This window comes from Protopterus annectens, chromosome 6.part0 (assembly GCF_019279795.1).
Source record: "Protopterus annectens isolate FY-2018-M chromosome 6.part0, PAN1.0, whole genome shotgun sequence".
NCBI lineage: Eukaryota > Metazoa > Chordata > Ceratodontiformes > Protopteridae > Protopterus > Protopterus annectens.
In genome coordinates this window covers 337,519,920-337,541,733 of record NC_056737.1, presented here as the reverse complement: position 1 = coordinate 337,541,733, position 21,814 = coordinate 337,519,920, and the positions used below count along the sequence as shown (strand labels likewise).

Sequence of the window (21,814 nt, the reverse complement as noted above, 5' to 3'; positions counted from 1 at the left end):
TAGCTTAGGCTTCTGCAACAGTGATGTATTAAAACATCTACTGTTATGACAAGCTTACTTACTCCGCTGGAATTTTCTGTGCATGTGCAACCTACAGACCAAATGGGCCACTGATTATGCGCGTGTAGTTCACCAGGCTCGTATGCCACTTAAATTTTGGTGAGCCTAGGTTGCCTTCCTCCCTTCTGGATGAGTTTTACTGACACTGGCTGTTCACTCCCATTCTTCCTTTGTTAGCACTTCCAGTGCCTGTAATAACTGAACACTGGTGGTCTGAGATGCAGCAAGGGTTTTATCTCTCTGCACCATGGTGCCATTTATTTTCAAGTTTTGAAAGTTTCTGATTATATAATTTCTTTTTTGTGTATTTATGTGAAACAGGTTGTACATCATTCTGCCCAGCATCTTTCCAGAAGTACAAAATATCTGGTCTACTTTATTTTGTTAGTATAATAACTTTTAATTAAAAATAAATAGTTGATCTGCATTGCTTATTCCAATGTTTTTACTGTTGGAATTCTGGATGTTTGTATTTGTTTACAATGCCTCCTTAATTGAAATACAATTCATAGGTTCATAGGTAGGTACTAGGCTATTGGCCCAAGGGCCTACATAAACCTAGCCAACAAGGTTCCCTGGCTTACGCCACCCAAGAAAGTTATTTTCCTGTGCCAGTGTCGAGCAGAGACACAGAAGTGATCCCCGGGGTGTATTTCCTATTTCCCATCCACTCATCAAGATTTTTCTTGAAGAGTGCTAATGAAGAACTCTGCTTGACATAGATGGGTAGCTTGTTCCAGAGTATGGAAAGTCTCTGGGACAGGAATCTATCCCTCCAGCATGTCCTGTTTATTGTGGTGACAAGGTTTAGGTCCCTAGAGCGCGTAGCTTGGAGGGATTGGTATTTCTTTAGATGTAGCATGTCCAACAGCTCTGGGTTTGACATAGCTTTATATGTTAGGCAGAGATCACCTCAGAGTAGGCGATATGCGCTACTGAGTAAAGCTGGAGTTTTTTGAGACGGCCAGGGTAGAGCATTTGTTTGAGGCCAGTAATCCTCTTTTTGTGAGTCTGTGGCCTTTCCAGCTGCTGAAGATGTCTTGTGAGGTACATTCCAAAAGGGGCGTTGTACTCTATAATGGGTCTAATGAGTGTCGAGTAGAGAGGAACAATGACCTCTTTTTTCCTGGATGAGAACCCTTTTATGATGAGGTGTGCCACGTAGAAGGACTTCCTAACTACTGTGGTGATGTGACTATCAAAGGAGAGACTACTGTCTACCTGGGTCCTAAGGTCTCTTATCACACATTCGGTGTTAAGTAGATTGCTGCCTATGTGGTAGTTCATGGGTACAGAGTTTTTACCAAAGGGGATGACACTGCACTTTTTGGCATTGAGCTTGAGGCCATGGCTCTGATACCAGGCATCTGTCTCAGCAAGGCCCTTCTGTAGGATGTCCACATCATTTGGGGACTTGACTATGGCTCCTAGTTTGCAGTCATCTGCAAACTTCATTAGCCAGAAGCCTTCTGTGTTAGCCTGTACTTCAGAGAAGTAGATACCAAACAAGAGAGGTCCCAGGACGGAACCCTTTAGTACGCCACTTGTCACTGCTTTGAGGTCAGATTTGGAGTCTGCAACTTTTACAGTGTGGGTTCTGTCAGTGAGCCAGTTGGCAACCCATCTTGTCACATAGGGATTTATACCTAGTTTAGTGAGTTTAGCTATAATTCCAGAATGGGGAATGGTGTTGAAAGCCTTGGCGAGGTCAAGATAGGCTGTGTGAACCACCTTACCCTCATCCTATGGCTTTGGTGACTGCCTCAAAGAAATCGATCAGGTTCAGGAGGCATGATCTGCCTTTCTCAAACCTGAACTGGGTGGGATCCAGATTTTGGAGGTTACCAATGTCTTTGTTTATGAGTTCCATGATGATACATTCCATGGCCTTGCAGGCCAGGCTCGTCAGGCTAATAGGTTGATAGTTTCCAGGATCAGTGGTGGCTCCCTCTTTGTGGAGTGGGATAACTGCTGCTGTGTGCCATTCAGTGGGCATGAAGCCTGATGTGAGGCTATTATTGAACATGGTGCTTAAGAGGGGAGCCAGTTTGTTCTAAAGTTTGTGTAAAGCGCAGCCTGGAATGTTGTCCGGTCCCATGGATGCTGTGTTTTTGGCTTTAGAGAGTGCAACTTTTACCTGCGTAGTTGTGATTACAGGGACTCTGCATTCTTCCTGTATAGATATGGGCCCTTTAGGGGTGGGGGTGGGGGGTTAAAGTTAGCAGTGAACCTATCTGCCAGGATGTTGGCAATATCAATTGGTTCTGTAATTTTCATGCCGTTGTGCTGTAACTCAGAGCAGATCTGGGTGTTGCCATCGAGATTCTTGACATAGCTATAGAATGCTTTGTGGTTGTCCTTAGAATTAGTGGCAATTTTGTTTTCGTAGCTAGCTTTGGAGGATCTTATAAGGGATCTCAGCTTCTTACTGAGGCTGACCAGGGAGCTCCTCCACTCTTGGGATTTTACTCTCTTTTGCAACAGTTTCTTCCTTCTGTTGTACAGTTTGTTTATGGCAGGGGACCACCAGATTGGCTTCCTTTTTTTGGAGGATAGCGTCTTGGTTCTGTTTGGGATAGCACGATCCACCATGCACTCTTGTAACTGCTTATAGAGTGCATTTGTGTAGGATTCAGCAGTCTTAACTGTATTGTCCATCTGCATGGGTGTCATGAAGTTCACCACTTCTGTCTTAGGAGGCATGAAGTTGGATTTGGAGATATTTTTTTACCGTGGTTTCCTTAATGGGGTGGGGGGGGTGGGGGGGGATGTGAATATCAAGGGTGATTAGCTTATGGTCGGATCGGACCAACGAGGAGTTGACTTCAGGTGTGGAACACTGGTCACTCATGTTGGTAATGACTAGAGCTAGGATATTGTTGCCCCTGGTGGGGGTGTGGATAAGTTGATCCAGGGCATTGGAGTTTATGAATTCCAGAAAGCGTTGAGCCAAGGAGTTGGTACACGAGTAGTTTTTTCCAGTTAATGGTGGGGTAGTTGAAGTTGCCCATTATTAGGGTGTTTGGTTGAACCCTAATATTTTCCAGTACATCAAGAAAAGAGGAGTGGGAATCCTGGGGCATGGTGGGTGATTTGTAGCAATCTACAATTTGGATTGCAATTTTGCCCAGAGTTAATTGCACTTGGATAACCTCGGATGCATTATGCTGAGCAACTAGCCTGGTGGTGTGGATATCCTTAATGAATATGGACACACCTCTGCCTTTGGTGTTTCGGTCTAGGTTACATGGCTGGAAACTGTGGTATGAGTTATAGCCTGGTAGTGCAGGTGTGCTCTCTGGAGCCTTGAACTAGGTCTCCGTCACTGCAGAGATATTGATGTTCTCCATTTTAAGGAGTGCCTCGAGTGAGTGCATTTTGAGATTTAGACTTCTAGCACTGAGTAGCATTACCCTCAGTTTTTGCCTGCCTGTTCCTGCTACAGTGGTGAATTTGTCATTTGAACCTTGCCTAAAAAAGGCACTATAGGGGCAACAAGAGCCTTAGACAGTATCTGGAATTCCAGGGACAACAGGTGCAGGCCATCTGTGGCAAAGCATCGTGGTCTGTCGACCATGTCATCCCAAGCAGACGGATACTGGATCCCCTTAGAATGACACCAGAAGCTTAGCCAATTGTTGAAGACAATCATTTTGTCCTTGTACTGCGGTATCATTCTGGGTGATGGCAGAATGCTACTCAGGGCTAGGGTCATACCTGCCTGGGCTACAAGATCGGAGAGCTCTTCCATGTCTCTTTTCATGTAGTCCAGGGAGGTCCGTCTCAGGTCATTCACACCAACATGGACAATGACAGAGTCATATTTGTACTACTTGTAGAGTGACCTGAGTGTGTGGGTTATGTGGCAGATCCTGGCACCCGACAGGCAGCTGACAGTAACCTTCTCCTTGTTTAGCCTGGTGACTGGGACATCAGTGTGCCTGACTGTAGAATCACCTATGACTAGTGTGTTGGGTACGTTGTTTTGTCTTATTGGCTGTCATTGAGCGGCACACCGAGTCTGTGGGCTATGTGTCGTTTGGGTTGTGTTGGGGGATGGAGGTTGCTTGCGTTTCTGCTTTGGAGGTCTCTGCTGCTTAGACAGATTATTATTGAGAGCCTCCGCGAATGTTTTTGTGTTACTATGTGTGGATTTTGGCGGTGTAGATTTAGTGAGACTATGTGATGAGTGTGGTGTGGTACATATGTTTACCTTCTCCTCATGACTGTCAAGTTCAGTCTTGGTTGGAGAGAGCTTTACCTCCAGTTTGACTAGATAAGTGCATCTCTCACAGGTTGTAGTGTTGGGTGGTAGGAGTCGAGGGTTGTCTGTACATGAGGCAATTTCTACATTGCCTCAAGATGCCCAGATTCATCACATAGACAGGAGAGAACACTGGGAGCTGACCCTTTGACATGCCTGAATAAAAAAATATTTTTCTCTAGATAAGTGAGGAAAGTGAGTACAAGAGCTGTTGTTCTCTAAGCAAGTGAGAAAAGTAAGTACAAAAACTGTTTTCCTCTAGGTAATGAGGAAAGTTGAGTGCTATAGTAATTAGTAGCTTATTTAGTGCTTACAAGTTCTGAACAAGTGCTGAGCATGAATAAGCAAATTTAAGTGCTAAAACTAAGAATCTGTATCTGCACTAGACGAGTTACAGGACAGAAACAAGTGCAAATGCAGGCTTTCAAATCAGAAAGTTGAGAGAGATGGAAGAGATTTCCCAAATGGCCAGTAACTAAAGTTGAGAGAGATGGACGAGATTTCCCAAATGGCCAGTAACTACAATTTCTGGGCCAGAACCACTCCTTATGTGGTAGACAAGTTACCTAGTGCTTACCACTCCCACTGATAAGCTAGATGGTTCCCTCCAACACAGAAAGGCTTGGTGGGGCTCAGGAGCTTACATACAGTCCTGGATACAGCAAATCGTTATCTGGAACACTAGTTACAGGAAAGGTAGGAAACAGGCTTACAGTTTTTTTTGTTTTTACAGAAAAGTAGCTAAAACAGTAGTAAAAACAATTCACATGCAGTGCAAGCTAGCACACGAGTATGTAGCAATATTAGACCAAAGTCAGTTTAAAAAATGCAATTAAATTAAAAAGGACTAAAAGTAAGTGCAGAAAGATTTTATTAGGTAGAATGTGGTAAAGAGATGGAACTGGGGGAGTGTCCCAGATCAAATCTACAGTGGGGCGGGCATGTGCAAAAGCCACCAAATTTAAACTACAAGCCAGAAATAGGGAGGATGGGTAGTACAAAACAGTTTCAACAGAGATCTAAGCAACAATTAATAGTACAAACTCGAAAACCAAAAAATATATACTCAGCTCTGTATATTTGCAGATAGAGTGGAAGGCAGTCTCTCAGAACACAAGTTCCAGCAATTAAATGCAGGCTGTTATTAACGGGTCTAATTTTATGCAAATTGATTAAAAAAATAATAAATTGCACAACATGCAGGAGTGTGCACACTCTTCTTTTTAAGGGATGCATACTGTTGTGAATAGAGTGGCTTGTTAATTAAATGGTCTTTGAACTGATAAGTCAGATAAATGTCTTGATAGTCTTCCTTTTAATTGTAGGCCAGTATGGTAAACATAACACTGAAATGTGTGCCCATATCTAATGTATGGTGGCTTACTGATGTGGGTACCTTATTAAACAGCTTTGCGCCATTGTCCATACACGGTTCTGAGTAGAAACATTCCAGTCATTCCTGTCAAATAAGTGTACATATATCCAACAATGTCTTCATAATAAAGGGAGATTTGTAAGTGTCTTTGTATAAAAGTGTGTATTTTTTCAGTGTCTGTGTGTGTCTGTGTTTTTTCTTTGCTGGGTCCTCTATGCAGCAGTCTTGGGACTTCTACTTTTTTGCACAGGATCACTCATTCGAGAAGTGGATTCCAACAAAATTTATGAATGACAAAAACAGACAATGTTTTTCTCAATTAAATGTGGATTGCTTGAAACATACTAAGTAGGGTGATGTAAAAGGAGAGGGGCTTGCCTGATAAAGTGGTAGGAAGAGACACTGTCCCTATAATTCCTTGTAAGAGGTGGTAGTAATTAGGATTTTCTGTATACAGCACATTTTGAATGGCTGATGTCAAGAAGGTCTGTTCAAAGATATTGTTTAACTGCTAGATATGTCCTTTGATTTGTGAGTAACTACTTTGTTTAGTACAAGACTGAAATAATGGTAATAGCAAAAAAAGCTTGTGGGAGTCTTTAACTACATATATCTTTGACATGTGCATAATATTTTATGAATCCATGAAGCTGATGTCTGATATTACATTTTGGTTTTGTATTAGTTTTATATTTCTGGTTGACTTTTTTTTTCTTTTTATTTCAGCAAGGGAATCACCAGACATGCTCCATTGTGAAATACCAGGGTCCTACAAGGGACACTTCAGTATGAAAAGTAGCCGTAAGTAATGGTTTCACAGAAATGCTATGCATAATTCATAAAGAAAGTCCGCTTTGCTGTTGATCTTAAGTTTGGGATCCTTGACTGCTGACGAAAAGCAGCCAAAATCTGCTTTTTTGCCTTGGAGTCTTTGGGAAGAGAGATAACATGGCTTTAATTATTTCCTAGAAGAGGAACCAAACCATAGTAGTAATCACTGTCACTACTGGCATTTCTATGTGAGTGGAATGTCTTTAATGAAACTTCTGAGGTTTTCCAGAATAAATGGCCAGAGGGATGTTCGTTTACTAGGATAAGGAGTATATATTGTGTTGTACTGTGATGTTCTGTCTTCCAAGAATATGGAATAATTTGGCTTCTATACATTGCCTGGCTTTTCCTATTTAAGAACCTTACTGGATTGAAAACAGCGGCACAAAATGTTTAAGGGTTAACCAGCTCTTTGCTGTAGAGAGAGAATTCTGGATATGACTCAGATAACCTATGTTTATTTATCTACCCAGTTACTAGAGAAACCAACTGAGGAGGGTGAAATGAAGAAACTAGATGAGGAGGGTGGAAGTGAGTAGCCAATGTCTGTTCCCCCATTTGTTGGAAGGAAGGGAAGTCCGACCCACTGGATGAGTAACTACCCAGAGGAGGCAGGTTTTGTAGTGTGCAGCAGACAAATCAAGGCATGTGCTTCTGCATTGCAGTCATGGCTAAACTATGTATGGGAATGTGCATGATTCACTAGAGCAGTAGTATAGGAACCACAGACATCTGGTTACCATAAGGCATCGGAGTCAGTGAACAAGTAGGATAGCCCTGGTGGCTGCCTGAATGGCGGTCTCCCATGACTGGCTGTTAACCAGTTGAAATTGATGCACCTGTCAGGTTGCAGAAAGGTTGATGGTTGGAGGGCAATGGGTAAAAAAAACTGCTGAGAGTGTGAATAGGCTCTGTCTTAAACCTATTGTAGATGTATTTGCATTAGATTATTTAATTAACAAATATCACTCTTCAATGCTTCTGGCTAGACTGGAGTTGTTGAAGTATGTAGCTACAACAGTGCTTTGAAGTTGCAGAGTATGTCCTTACTTAGGTCTGCATCTTGGGGTTTAGGAAGGGGCAGAGGTGAGAAAGTGAGTATAAAAAGATTGTGACTGATACTAACAACATACATTAGACTTCTGTTTTGTGGATGCACTGCATTCATATAGGACCATGGAGAGGACACCACCTGTCTGACAACAATTAACAGTTTTGAAGGTCTTGGTGTATTCACAGGATGTGATGCAGGTAACTGTACTCCTTTGACAGTGGACCCCAAGTGAAGAGAAGTACTAGTAGCACACTGCAGGATTATGATTAAAATATCATTAAACCTAGTATTTTATGGTCTCATCCTGAGCAGATCAGTTTACTAACAGTATTCTGTAAACCATTTTGTGGTATTTTGTACAAACATCATGCATAGAAAAACTGTGAAGGCAAGATATTTACTCTTACAGTGTGAGACATTATATGTCTAAAACATGCATGAAGGCATTTTTCTTGGAAATGGGGACTGTGGTTAATTTTTGTTGTAGTTTGTAATGGAGTCATAAATAATGAACAGTTTTTTTTTTTTGCTTTACTTTTGTAAACTTACAAAGAACCAGCAACCTCTGAATATTCTAAAACTTTATTTTCAAATTTCAGTTTATTAAAAACTGCATGTAAATGAAAAAAAAATACTTGTCAGCTGTATCCATATTAAATGTTAAGCAGTCAAAACCTCTGTTTCGTTTATGACCACACTGATATGTAAAAAAAGTGACAAGATAAAATTGCAACTCGGAAAAGCATGCACAATAATGTAACAGTGGAGCCTGTGAGAAAGAGAGAGTTGTTTTTCTTTAATAATTTTCTACTAGAAATTCCAATTAATACATTTACTGAAGACTGGGAAGAAGTACTACAGAAGAGAATGATGAAGTGCACAAGCTTTTTTCACTCTGTTGTGTTCATTGCAAAGGACATGAAATGGCACAGAGTAATTCAACACAGTGAACCTTCTTTCAGTGTCCAATATGGTGGCCAAAACCAGAGGGAATGATGCTGCAATGGCTTTAAATAATGTTACTTTAAATAAAATGAAGAATTTTGGGTCAACAAACTACATCTGCCTGCTTATCTACTGTTTCTGCTTCAGAGTTTTTTGACAGACTTGCAAGTTTTAAAGGACACACAAACTCGTTTATTGTAAGACTGGGGAGAAGTAATGGATTTAACTGTATTGCCAGCTTCTGATGCTTTTGATATATTGCTGTTTTGTCATTCCCTCCTCTTAAATGGAGTGAGGGAATGGACAAAACAGTTATGGACCCTTGTACAATAAAAAAAATGGTTTTAGAAGCATTCAAAGTGTCAAATAAAGCAGATAATGTTTTAATCATAGCCACAAACTACATCCAAATTTTACTGAATATTGGACAACCCTATTTGACATCATTCTACATTGATGCCAGTTATCTTCACATTTTGTTTTAGGAATGGGCATTAGTTACACTTTCAGTCTATTACATTATCCTTTCTCATCCCACTAGCCCTTTCATTTTGGGGCCTTAAACTCTCCAATTTACTTTTCTGTCTACTCAGTTCCTATAATCAATCTTTTTAGTTTACTTATTTTGGCTTACAGCACTCTTGTATATAGATGTTCATCGTGTTACACTGCTGCAGTCATTACACTTGGGTTATCCTGCCACCAGGCGGTCCCGCAGTCGGCCAGAGTTCCAAAGTCTTGGTCCGGCGTCGGTTGCTGTCGCCTCCTCCCTGACGTCAATGTGACAGGGGTATATAAGATGCAGCCGATGCTATTTTCTTCAGTCTTTCTTGCCGCGCGGTGCCCGAAGCAAAAGCAGTTCGCAAGTGCCGGTCGGCCGTCTCCTGAGATTTTCATTCTGAATCCAGAACCAAAGTCTTCTACAAAGCTAAGTATCCCGTTGGGGATACTTTTTCTTGCCTCAGACCGATGTCAATAAAAGTTAATAACTGTATTTCTTGCGGGATGCAAATACCTCATAAGGATTTCCATTCCTATTGTATCCCATGCCTAGGCCCTGACCACGACGTTACGGGTTGTCGGTTTTGTGCTAGGTTTAACAAGCGCACTGTTAAACGTCGGGTTGATTTTGCCCAACATTATTTTGGTAGAAAATTCAATTATAACATGCCGTCGGAACTTGCGACGACCGGAATACACAAAAAGTGCAAGGACAAGGATAGGCAACCGAGGCCCAAAACTGATGAAGCCTCTTCTAGGCCAGTCACCGGTTCTCCGGTTTTCAGCGAGGCGCCTTCGTAGCCCCTGACGACCGCTTCTGCAGAACCACAAGCCGCCTCTGACTCCCACGTGGAGATGGCTGGGCCTTCGAATGCACAAGACTATCCTTTCAGAGGGATCTGGAGTAGCTGAGCAACCCACAGTTACAGAGGGTAACTTCAGACCTACTCAGTTAAGCATTAAACCCTCAGCTAAGTCTAAGCCTCCTTTAAAGTCAAAGAAACAATTACAGCATTCTCCAGGACAGGCCTCCATGCCTAAGAAACAAATGCTCAAAATGGCTGAAGACCTAATTACTTTGATCAGGTGGTCCCATCCCCCTCCTGATAAAAGGCCTAGACAGGATGCAGACTATGACTCACCCGACCAGGTGTCATCTCTTCTGATTCAACCTCAGGCCTAGGATACTCTTTACCCCCTTATGAGGATTCTGATACTGAGGAATCAATTCCATCAGCCTCACCGCCTGAGGACTACTCCTTTGGGGAATACCTACATACCATGAGGGAGAATTTCCACTGGGAAGGCCAGGATTATTCAGAATCCAAGAAAAGGCTCAGAGACTTCCTTTTATTACCTCAACGCAGACCCCTTGCTATTCCGCCAGTGTTAGATATTGTGGATGATGTTTATACTGAATCCAGCTTAAATCCTGATTCCTTACCTCCAGCCACTGTTAAACCTGACAGATACTACAGAGTCCCTGACTCACATAAATTTCTGTATAAAAGCCCAGTCGCTGACCCTGAAACTATTTCTCAGGGACCCAAAGGAGTTAAGGGCTCATCAGCCAAGAATCCAGTTCCCTCTGACAGAGATTCCAGAGCATTAGACAGATGGGGAAAGAAAGTATATACGTCTGCAACTTTAGCAATGAGAGCCTTAAATTGCCAGTTTCACATGCTAAAATATCAGCAATTTTTACTGTCTCAGTTAAAACAAAAAATGTTTCCAGAATCAGATCCTCCTAATTTTAAAGAAATGCAGGATTTATTGCATGCAGCTGAACAAGTGGGAAAACATACTTTGCAATGTGGTTCTGATTCTCTAGAGGCCTCCTGCAGAGCAGCGTTACAGGCTCTGTCATTAGAAGACATGCTTGGTTAAAAGAACATACGTTACCAGATCATGTTAAAGCAAAATTATTGGATGCACCTTTGCAGCAGGATGTGCTATTTGGATTTAAAGCAGAAGAGGTATTAAAGGAAATGGAGGATAAGGCAAAATCTATGCAAACAGTGAAGGATTTCTTACACATTCAGCCTCCTAGATTTAGCAGAAAATGGCCAACTAAGAATTGGTCCTTTCCAATTACAGACAGACCTCAAAGGGGAAGATACAGATGTCCAAGAGGTAGAGGTCAAACACAAGGTCCTTATAAGCCTTGACAATGGGTTGCATCAGGCCAGAAAGAAGGGGAAGACAGGCCACAACCATATAAAGAGCACCTCCAATGACTTCCCACTACAGCTGCCAAACAAATCCTTCTTGGCAGCCTCCTTGGGAGGAAAACTGGCACTCTTCTTCCACAATTGGCAAATGATCACCAAAGACAAATGGGTTCTCAACATTGTATTTCAAGGTTACAGTCTCCACTATCACACACTGCCAAGGTTAAAAGGAATGCCAAATCTGCCACCAAATCAATGGGCAGAGGCTCAAAAACAAATTACAGCACTCATGGATATGAGAGCTACTCAAAAGGTACCATCACAGGAGCAAGGACAAGGATTTTACTCGAGACTCTTTCTGGTACCCAGAAAGGACAAAGCCTGGAGGCCCATTTTGGATCTTTCACCTCTAAACACTTACCTGGATGTTCCAAAATTCAAAATGTTGACATTACAGCAGCTTCTTCCCATGCAGGGCAAGAAAGCTTGGCTCGTGACTTTGGACCTCAAAGAGGCATACCTGCATGTCCCTATCAGACAAAACTGCAGAAGATACCTCAGATTCATAGCCGGTTCAATGCACTACCAATTCTATGCACTGCTCTTTGGCTTATCTACTGCGCCCAGGGTCTTCACAAAGTGCCTGGCACCAGTAATTGCATTTTGCAAACAGAAAGGAATTCAAATTTATCCGTACCTGGATGACTGCCTGATTCAAGCAGGGAGCAAGGACATTCTTCTACAGAATCTGGCTTTTGTAAAAAAAGTTATTAAGTTGCCTGGGGTACACAGTAAATGAAAAGAAATCAAAACTAGTGCCCTCGCAAGAGATTATATTCCTGGGTGCCAGCTTGAACACAATGGCCCAGATGGCTTATCTCACGCCAGACAAACAAGGACAACTGACTCAATACTTTCAGTTGATGGCAACAAAGACCCAGTTCCCTGCAAGAAAAATTCTGCAGGCCTTGGGTTACATGGCAGCCTGCATACTACTAATTCCATATGCCAGACTGCATATGAGGAAACTACAATGGTACCTAAAGAATGTATGGTCTCAACACTGTCAAAGTTTGGACACAGTTATATCACTAATCCCTTACCTTCAACAGGAGTTTCAATGGTGGGCTCAAGCTTGTCACCTCATCAAGGGACAACCTTTTACACAACCCACAGCCAGGCAAACACTGACAACGGATGCATCGGATTATGCCTGGGGAGCACACATGGCAGGAAAATGTATTCAGGGCAGGTGGGCCGCAGAACAAAGGCATCTTCACATCAATCAAAAAGAGATGCTAGCTGTACAAAATGCGATTAGAGCTTTCAAGGACCTGCTGCATCCAGGACAACTACTACTAAAGACAGACAACACCACAGTTATGTGGTACATAAACAAGCAAGGGGGGACTCACTCCTACCCCCTATGCAGACAAGCTATGACCTTATGGAACACAGCTATAAACCTTCAAGTTCATCTGCAAGCGCAATTCCTGCCAGGAGAGAAAAACACACTGGCAGACGACTTAAGCAGAAACATCATGGATCCCCACGAATGGGAGTTGAATCCACAAATATTCAGAATGATAACACAGAAATGGTGGAGCCCGGACATAGATCTGTTTGCATCCCCAATAAACTGCCAGTTACAAAAATTCTGCACTAGGAGTTACCATCCACAAGCATGGAAAGTGGATGCCCTCTCATTCAGCTGGAAGAACCTACAAGTATAAGCTTTCCCACCACTACCTCTCCTGCCAAAGGTACTCATAAAAGCCAGGCAGGAAGAGCCAAAGATGATCCTGATTGCACCAGACTAGCCACGCCAGCACTGGTACCCAATCTTAAGGAGCTTAGCACAAGAACCACCCTGGATTTTGCCACAAATCCCACATCTGCTGACTCAGCACAACAAACAAATACTACACAGCCAGCTAAAGACCTTAAACCTAGCTGCATGGAAGATTCCTTAGTCAAGCAAGCAATGCCTCTCTCCAAAGCTGTTATGGATGTCATTCTGGAGGCCAGAAGGCCTAGTACCAGGAAAGCCTGTTCAAATAAATGGAAGATATTCTGTGCCTGGAACCAAGCTCACAGCCTTGACCCTCTTGTCCCAAACATTCCTCAGATACTACAATACTTAACTGAGATGCTGGACAAAGGACTTTCCTCATTTTCCACCAGGACAGGGTATCTTTACTAACTAACCCTACTTTTATGCCAAAGGTGGTATCCAGTATGGCCCTAAACCAAACTATTCACCTGCCAACTTTTTATCCTAAAGCACAGAACAAAGGAGAGAGACTACTGCACTCTTTGGACATTCACAGGCAGTTACGCTTCTACTTGGACAAAACCAAAGCTTTCAGAAAATCTGAGCAATTATTGGTAGCATATGCTGCAGGAGTACAGGGAAAAACCATTTCAAAACAGACTATTTCAAAATGGATAGGACATTGTATACATTTCTGCTACACATACCATGGAAAACCTGTACCTAGCAGCATTAGATCGCACTCCACCAGGGCAACAGCCACTTCAACTGCCTACCTCAGAGGAGTACCTACCAAGGATATTTTGGAAGCAGCAACTTGGAGTTCTGTACACACCTTCACCAAGCATTACCATCTGCCTCTATACTCTAAATCCAGAGCTGGCTTCACCACTGCAGTGCTGCAGGGCCTTATAGCCACCCCAAATGCCTTATAGGACCAGCCACCCTTCCTCAGCTTTGGGATTCTACCCAAGTGTAATGACTGCAGCAGTGTAACATGATGAACCTAGTACAGTTTTGTACCTACCATAAATGTAGATGTTCGAATGTAGACACTGCTGCAGTCCAGGTTACCCTCCCACCTTCCCCTGTTACTGGATGGTACGTACCTATGTTCTTCTACTCTTAACTACCTATGGGGAGTATTTGCTGGTAACTGTAAGTTGTTTTTTGCTTTTCTTATGTATGTTTTATTAACAATTGGAATTGCCTACATATTTAGAAGCACCTGACATCTGGGGCAAGAAAAACTGAAGAAAATGGCGTCGGCTGCATCTTATATACCCCTGTCGCACTGACGTCAGGGAGGAGGTGACAGCAACCGGCGCCGGACCAAGACTTTGGAACTCTGGCTGACTGCAGGACTGCCTGATGGCAGGATAACCCAAGTGTAATGACTGCAGCAGTGTCTACACTCGAACATCTACATTTATGGTAGGTACAAAACTGTACTTTCTTTTTGTTAGCGTAAAATTACGTGTTGATTTGCTCTTGACAATAACACTTAAATTGTTTTTATCATCTTTTGACAATTGTCTGTTCTATGTTTTGTATTTTATACAAAACTTTAATAAATATTTTTGAAAAAAAAATTTGCAGATATATATTTTGAAAATAATGAATCAGCCATAGCTTTTCACTCTGCATTTCAGAAAAGGCAGGCTCAAGCACAGGCACCCTGGTGTAATTACCAATTGACAAAATTAGTCATTAACTTAAGAAAAAAAGTGACATTACAGTTCTGTTCAATATATATATATAAAGGAAGAACAAATAAGAAAATTTTTATTAGGTCATTGTGCTGATGTTTTCACAATCAGCAAAACTTATGACATGGATGCAGGAGGAATTATGAGATGGGGCATGGGAGGCCTGTGTGGCATTGTAAATCTGTGAAGCAGGAGTACAGCACTTATCTGGTGCATGTTTTGTGGCAGAAAAGAGAGAGATATTAAGATATGCAGGTCAGCCTTGCTCATTATTTTTGTGGGGCTTTTTTCTCAAATTATCATGGGGTGTCCAGTCAGACATGGCTCCACTAAACATTTCACAAGGATATTCCCCACAAAGTGTCAATACTGTGCAGGGCCACATCAATGGTCAAAATGTATTTAATACGGAGAGTCATCATCATTCTCTTTCGGCTTTTCCCGTTAGGGGTCGCCACAGCGGATCATCTCTTTCCATTTCTTCCTATCCTCTGCATCTTGCTCTGTCACACCAACCGCCTGCATGTCCTCTCTCACCACGTCCATAAACCTTATCTTAGGCCTTCCTCTATTCCTCTTACCTGGCAGCTCCATCCTTAGCATCTTTTTCCCAATATACTCATCATCCCTCCTCAGCACATGTCCAAACCAACGCAATCTCGTCTCTCTTGCTTTGTCTCCAAACTGTCCAACATGAGCTGACCCTCTAATATACCGATTCCTAATCCTATCCATCCTAGTCACACCGATTGCAAATCTTAACATCTTTAACTCTGCCACATCCAGCTCTGACTCCTGCCTTTTGTCAATGCCACTGTCTCCAACCCATATAACATAGCTGGTCTCACTACACTCTTGTAGACCTTCCCTTTCACTCTTACTGATACCCGTCTGTCACAAATCACTCCTGACACTCTTCTCCACCCATTCCACCCTGCCTGTACTCTCTTCTTCACCTTTCTTCCACATTCACCATTACTCTGAACTGTTGATCCCAAGTACTTAAACTCGTCCACCTTTACCAACTCTACTCCCTGCATCCTCACCATTCCTCTACCCTCTCTCATTTACACACATATATTCTGTCTTAGCCCTGCTGACCCTCATTCCTCTGCTCTCTAGAGCATATCTCCACCTCTCCAGAGTCTCCTCAACCTGATTCCTACTCTCACTACAGATCACAATGTCATCTGCAAACATCATAGTCCACGGGCCTCCTGTCTGATCTCATCTGTCAACCTGTCCATCACCACTGCAAATAAGAAAGGGCTCAGAGCTGATCCTTGATGTAATCCCACCTCCACCTTAAACGGATCTGTCACTCCCACTGCAGTCCTCACCACTGTCACACTACCCTCGTACATATCCTGTACCACTCTTACGTACTTCTCTGCCACTCCCGACTTCCTCATACAATACCACAACTCTTCTCTAGGCACCCTGTCATATGCTTTCTCCAAGTCTACAAAGACACAATGCAACTCCTTCTGACCTTCTCTGTATTTCTCCATCAAAACTCTCAGAGCAAACATTGCATCTGTAGTGCTCTTTCCTGGCATGAAACCATACTGCTGATCACTAATCATCACCTCCCTTCTTAACCTTGATTCCACTACTCTTTCCCATAACTTCAAGCTGTGACTAATCAGTTTTATCCCTCTGTAGTTACTGCAGCTCTGCACATCACCCTTATTCTTAAAGATAGGTACCAAAACACTTTTTCTCCACTCCTCAGGCATCCTCTGACTTTCCAAAATTTCATTAAACAATCTAGTTAGAAATTCCACTGCCATTTCTCCTAAGCACCTCCATGCTTCCATTGGTATGTCATCTGGGCCAACAGCCTTTCCATTCTTCATCCTCTTCATAGCTGCCCTTACTTCCTCCATGCTAATCTGTTTCACTTCCTGATTCACTATCCCCACATCATCCCACCTTCTCTCTCTCTCATTCTCTTCATTCATCAGCCTCTCAAAATACTATTTCCATCTACTCAACACACTCTCCTCTCTTGTGAGTACCTTTCCCTCACTATCCTTTATCACCCTTACATGCTGCACATCTTTCCCAGCTCTGTCCCTCTGTCTAGCTAATCGGTACAGGTCCTTTTCTCCCTCTTTAGTGTCCAATCTCTCGTCCAACTCTCCATATGCCCTATCCTTAGCTTTCGCCACCTCTCTCTTTGCCATGTGCCTCATCTCCTTATACTCATGTCTACTTTCTTCATCTCTTTGACAATCCCACTTCTTCTTCGCCAGCCTCTTCCTCTGTATACTCTCCTGTACTTCCTCATTCCACCACCAGGTCTCCTTGTCCTCCTTCCTCTGTCCAGATGTCACACCAAGCACCTTTCTAGCAGTCACCCTTACTAGTTCTGCTGTAGTTACCCAGCTATTCGGTAACTCTCCACTGCCTCCCAGTGCCTTAACTCTTCTCTAAACTCCACTTCACAATCACCCTTTTTTAACTTCCACCATTTAATCCTTGGCACAGCTTCTACATACCACCATTCTATGCTGTTTAACTACACTTTCCCCTGCCACCACTTTACAGTCTCCAATCTCCTTCAGACTGGCCCTCCTACATAGTATATAATCAACCTGTGAGCATCTTCCTCCACTCTTGTACGTCACCCTATGCTCCACCCTCTTCTTAAAATACGTATTCACCACAGCCATGTCCATCCTTTTCGCAAAATCCACAATCATCTGACCTTCTGCATTCCTCTCCTTAACACCATACCTACCCATCACTTCCTCATCCCCTCTGTTCACTTCACCAACATGCCCATTAAAGTCCGCTCCAATCACTAGACTCTCACCCTTGGGTACACTCACCACAACTTCATCCAACTCACTCCAAAATTTCTCTTTCTCTTCCATCGCACACCCAACTTGTGGAGCATATGCACTAACAACATTCATCATTACACCATCAATTTCGAGCTTCATAAACATCACTCGGTCAGACACTCTCTTCACGTCTAAAACACTCTTGGCATATTGTTCCTTTAGTATAACCCCTACCCCTTTTCTCCTGCCATCCACACCATGATAGAACAATTTTAACCCGTTTCCTAAACACCTGGTTTTACTTCCCTTCCATCTGGTCTCTTGCACACACAATATATCAACCTTCCTTCTCTCCATCATATCAGCTAGCTCTCTTCCTATACCAGTCATACTGCCAACATTCAAAGTTCCTACCCTCACTGCTACACTCCTAACCTTCCTCCTATCTTCCTGCCTTCGGGCATGCCTTCACCCTCCTCTTCTCCTTCGGCCGTATTTAATACGAAGAGTGGCGATTATTATTTCGTCATCAGATTCTTCATTTTCAACAGTGAATGATACACAAGAAAAACCCAATGTAATGCAGGAAAACAAGGATGTGGGTGATGACAACAAACCTCTGATTTGCTACTCCTGGCATGGAATCTGCCACTGAACCTCCATCTACTCATGATCCTCTTATCGGCCCTGCTTTTGTTCCTATTCCTCCTATTGACCCTGATGCAGTGGACAGTATCAACGTCAACCTCTGAGCATCTTGAAAATAGTGATAAGAAACTAACAGAATTTAACCCCCTATCTCCTGATACTGAAGTAATAAAATTCAGGAGGATTATGGCTGTTTTTTCTCTGAGTCGCCAGGCGATGACTCTTGTTTTATTTCTGCTAAGAGTTCTGTTATTGAAACCAGCATACTACAAAAAGCTGATTACAATAGTCAAAAGTGAATAACAAACATAAAAAAGGAAATGTTAAGAGGCTTCAGGTAGTTGTGGCCAAGGAAAATGAAAACCATGGCTGAAGCCTCTCTATTCTGCAACATTAATAATATGGTTTCTTTAAAGAGGCAAATGTTAATTTTTGAATGGATTCAAGCATTGTCAAATGACATATTATGTTTATTAGTTACAGGGTTATTAACTTCAGAGGAAGTTCTGCAGTGAAACTCTTCATGGAATGATGGAATAATATGGTCTAAAGGATTAGACAAATATTCAGGAATATTTTTCTTGTATCGTTCCTCTTATTAATGTATGTGATACCTTACACCGTATGCCAGGTAGACTTTTATTAATAGATATTAAAATACTTGGTCAGTATATTAGAATAATATTATTATATGCATACGTAGATGGAACAGAACGTACAAAAATGTTTAATTTAATGGCACCTTTTCTATTAGTAAACTATCCAGTTATAGTGTGTGGAGATTTAAAATTGTCACCTTGATGAAGGTCATAACAGTATGTATAAAGATATATGTGACTGCTATAAAATAATGAACACTGCATCTTTAAACATTATCAAACCAAATGATTTTAAATATTTTCATGGTTCAATAACTACCACCATTGATTACTGTTGGCATTCATTATCATTAACCTGTAGTCATTTTAACTCCTTATTAATATAATTTACAAACCATAAAGCTATGGAATATGTTTTTGGTGTAAATACTAAGAAACTCAAAGGAAAGGGTTTTCCATGATTTGTGAATGCAAAGAATAAAAAGGTCACACAGCTAACCAACTGGTTAAAAAACAAAAAAAGAAAAATCTAGCAAAGCTAGAATTCTGACTGCGTGATACCTTAAACCTCTTGCATCAGAGGCCTCATGGGATATATGCAAATCACCCCTTAAGGATATCAGGTGTCTCAGCTAAATGGCAATTCTGAATGTCCATGACTTTTTCTTTTACTTTCATTTTTAAGTCAACTTATGGACAATTTCAGGCCATTAAAGCCAAACACCTCTAGCTGTGGACATGCATGTTTCTGCCTTTTTATAACATCATCAGCACAGCATAAGAGTAATGTTTCACCTTTCTTAATTCAATTATTTGGAAAGAGATCATTCAAGAATTGTGGAATGATCACAGAACTTTGTTACAATTATATGAGTCTTGCTCTGATTGGTGGTCAGACTTTAAAGACAAGTTAGCAAACAGATATAAATGGTACATGTTTCATTATCACCAAAAATTAAAAAGTGACACAAATAAACACTTGTATAATGTATCAGAAATATGCTTCTCATTATTTGACTGAAGCAGTGATATACTTGCATAAATTATTTGATTTAAACATACAAAGAATAACATCTAAGTTACATAATTTAAGATATTCTTTGAAAGACAGAGGAGAAGGGTGGCACAGTGGTGCAGCAGTTAATGTTGTCGCCTCACAGCAAAAAGTTCTCTGGTTCGATTCTTGGCTGGGGTGCCTTCTGTGTGGAATTTCCATGATGTTCATCGTGTTTCACTGTTGCAGTCATGACTGTAGGGTTCTCCCCTGCCAGTAGGCAGCCCTCGGTCAGCCAGAATCCCAAAGTCTGGGTCCGGCGTCGGCTGTTCAACCATGCTCCCTGACGTCAGAGCGCCAGGAGTACAAAGCTGACAGCCGACGCCATCTTCTCCAGTCTTTCTTGCTGTGCGGTGATAGCAGTTCGCAAGTGCCAGTCGGCTGACTCCTGACGAATTTTTCTGATATACTTCGGTCAGAAGACTTTCTTCTCCACGCAAAGCTAAGTACCCCGTTGGGGAAACTTTTTTCTTGCTCCACTCCGATGTCAGAAAAAGTTAATAATTGTATTTCATGTGGGAAGCAAATACCTCATAAGGATTTTCATTCTTACTGTATTCCTTGCTTAGGCCTTGACTACGACGTAGCTAGTTGTCGGTTTTGTGCTAGATTCAATCAACGTACAATTAAGCGAAGGTACGATTTTGCTTTTCATTACTTCAGTAGGCGCTTTAACTACAAAATGTCGTCTGATACGGTCCCGGCTACCGGAGTTCACAAACGTCGCAAGGATAAAGACAGACCTCCGAGGTCCAAATCTGATGACAGCGCACAAGCGGAGCCAGCTTCAGGTTCGGCCGACGTCAGTGAGGCGCTTTTGCAGCCCCTGTCGGCCATTTCAGAACCGACGGCCGAAACGGACTCTCATGAGGAGCCAACCAGGCCTTTAAATATTTCTGTTGCAGGACCTTCGGACAATGCTCCTTCGGATGGGTCCGGAGCCGCTGTGCAGGTACCGGCTTCCAAAGGGGTTTTCAGGCCTACTCATCTACTAGTAAAGGCAAAGGCAAAGACTCCTTCTAAATCAAAGACTACAACACAGGCCTCTTCTGAACCGGCTCCCAAGTCACAGAAACAGTTACTCAAGATGGCGGAGAATTTACTTACTATGATTAGGGGTTCACATCCCCCTCCAGATAAAAGGCCAAGGCAGGATGTTTATTATGATTCCTCTGATCAGGCTTCTGTTTCCTCAGTTTCTTCTTCTGATCAGGAATATTCTTTCCCTCCTTATGAGGATTCTGATGCTGAAGAATCCATTCCTTCAGCTTCTCCCCTGAGGATTTCTCTTTTGGGGAAACTTTGCATGAAATGAGGGAACATTTCCACTGGGAAGGGCAGGAGTATTCGGAATCCAAGAAAAGACTGAGGGATTTTCTTCTTCTTCCCCAACATAGACCCCTGGCTATTCCTCCTGTTTTGGATATTGTGGATGATGCCTTTTCGGAGGCTAACTTAACCCCTGACTCTTTTCCTCCTGCTCCTGTTAAGCCTGATAGATATTACAGGGTTCCTGATTCCCATCTGTTTTTATACAAGAACCCTGCTGCTGACCCTGAAACCATTTCTCAGGGTCCTAAGGGAGTTAAGGCCGCTTCTGCCAAAAATCCCATTCCTACTGAAAAGGATTCTCGATCCTTAGAAAGATGGGGCAAAAAGGTGTACTTTGTCCATTAGGGCTTTAAACTGTCAGTTTCATATGCTAAAATACCAGCAATTTCTCTTGTCTGTCTTAAAACAAAAGCTTACTTCCATTTCTGCCTGTGCAGATGATAAGGAATTACATAACTTATTGCATGCCACTGAACAGGTTGGGAAGCATGGTTTACACTGTGGATTTGATGCCTTGGAGGTTTCTTGTAGGGCTGCAGCCTCTGGCACAGTCAGTAGAAGGCATGCATGGCTAAAGGAACAAAATTTGCCTGCACAAGTAAAGGCTAAATTATTGGATGCTCCTGTTCAGCATAATGTTTTGTTTGGATCAAAAGCTGAAGAGGTGATTAAAAAGATGGAGGATAAGGCGAAATCCATGCAAAC

At 42.3% G+C, this 21,814-nt stretch overlaps 1 protein-coding gene across 1 annotated transcript in view; it reads left to right on the top strand.

The window, feature by feature from the left end:
- The window catches only part of SPATA7 (spermatogenesis associated 7), a 1,255,634-nt gene that overhangs the window by 66,144 nt on the left and 1,167,676 nt on the right, over window positions 1-21,814 (top strand). Inside the window, exon 2 of the mRNA XM_044074096.1 lies at window positions 6,426-6,500. Within this exon, the coding sequence (XP_043930031.1) occupies window positions 6,426-6,500 (75 nt within the window). The remainder of the gene's footprint in view (window positions 1-6,425; window positions 6,501-21,814) is intronic.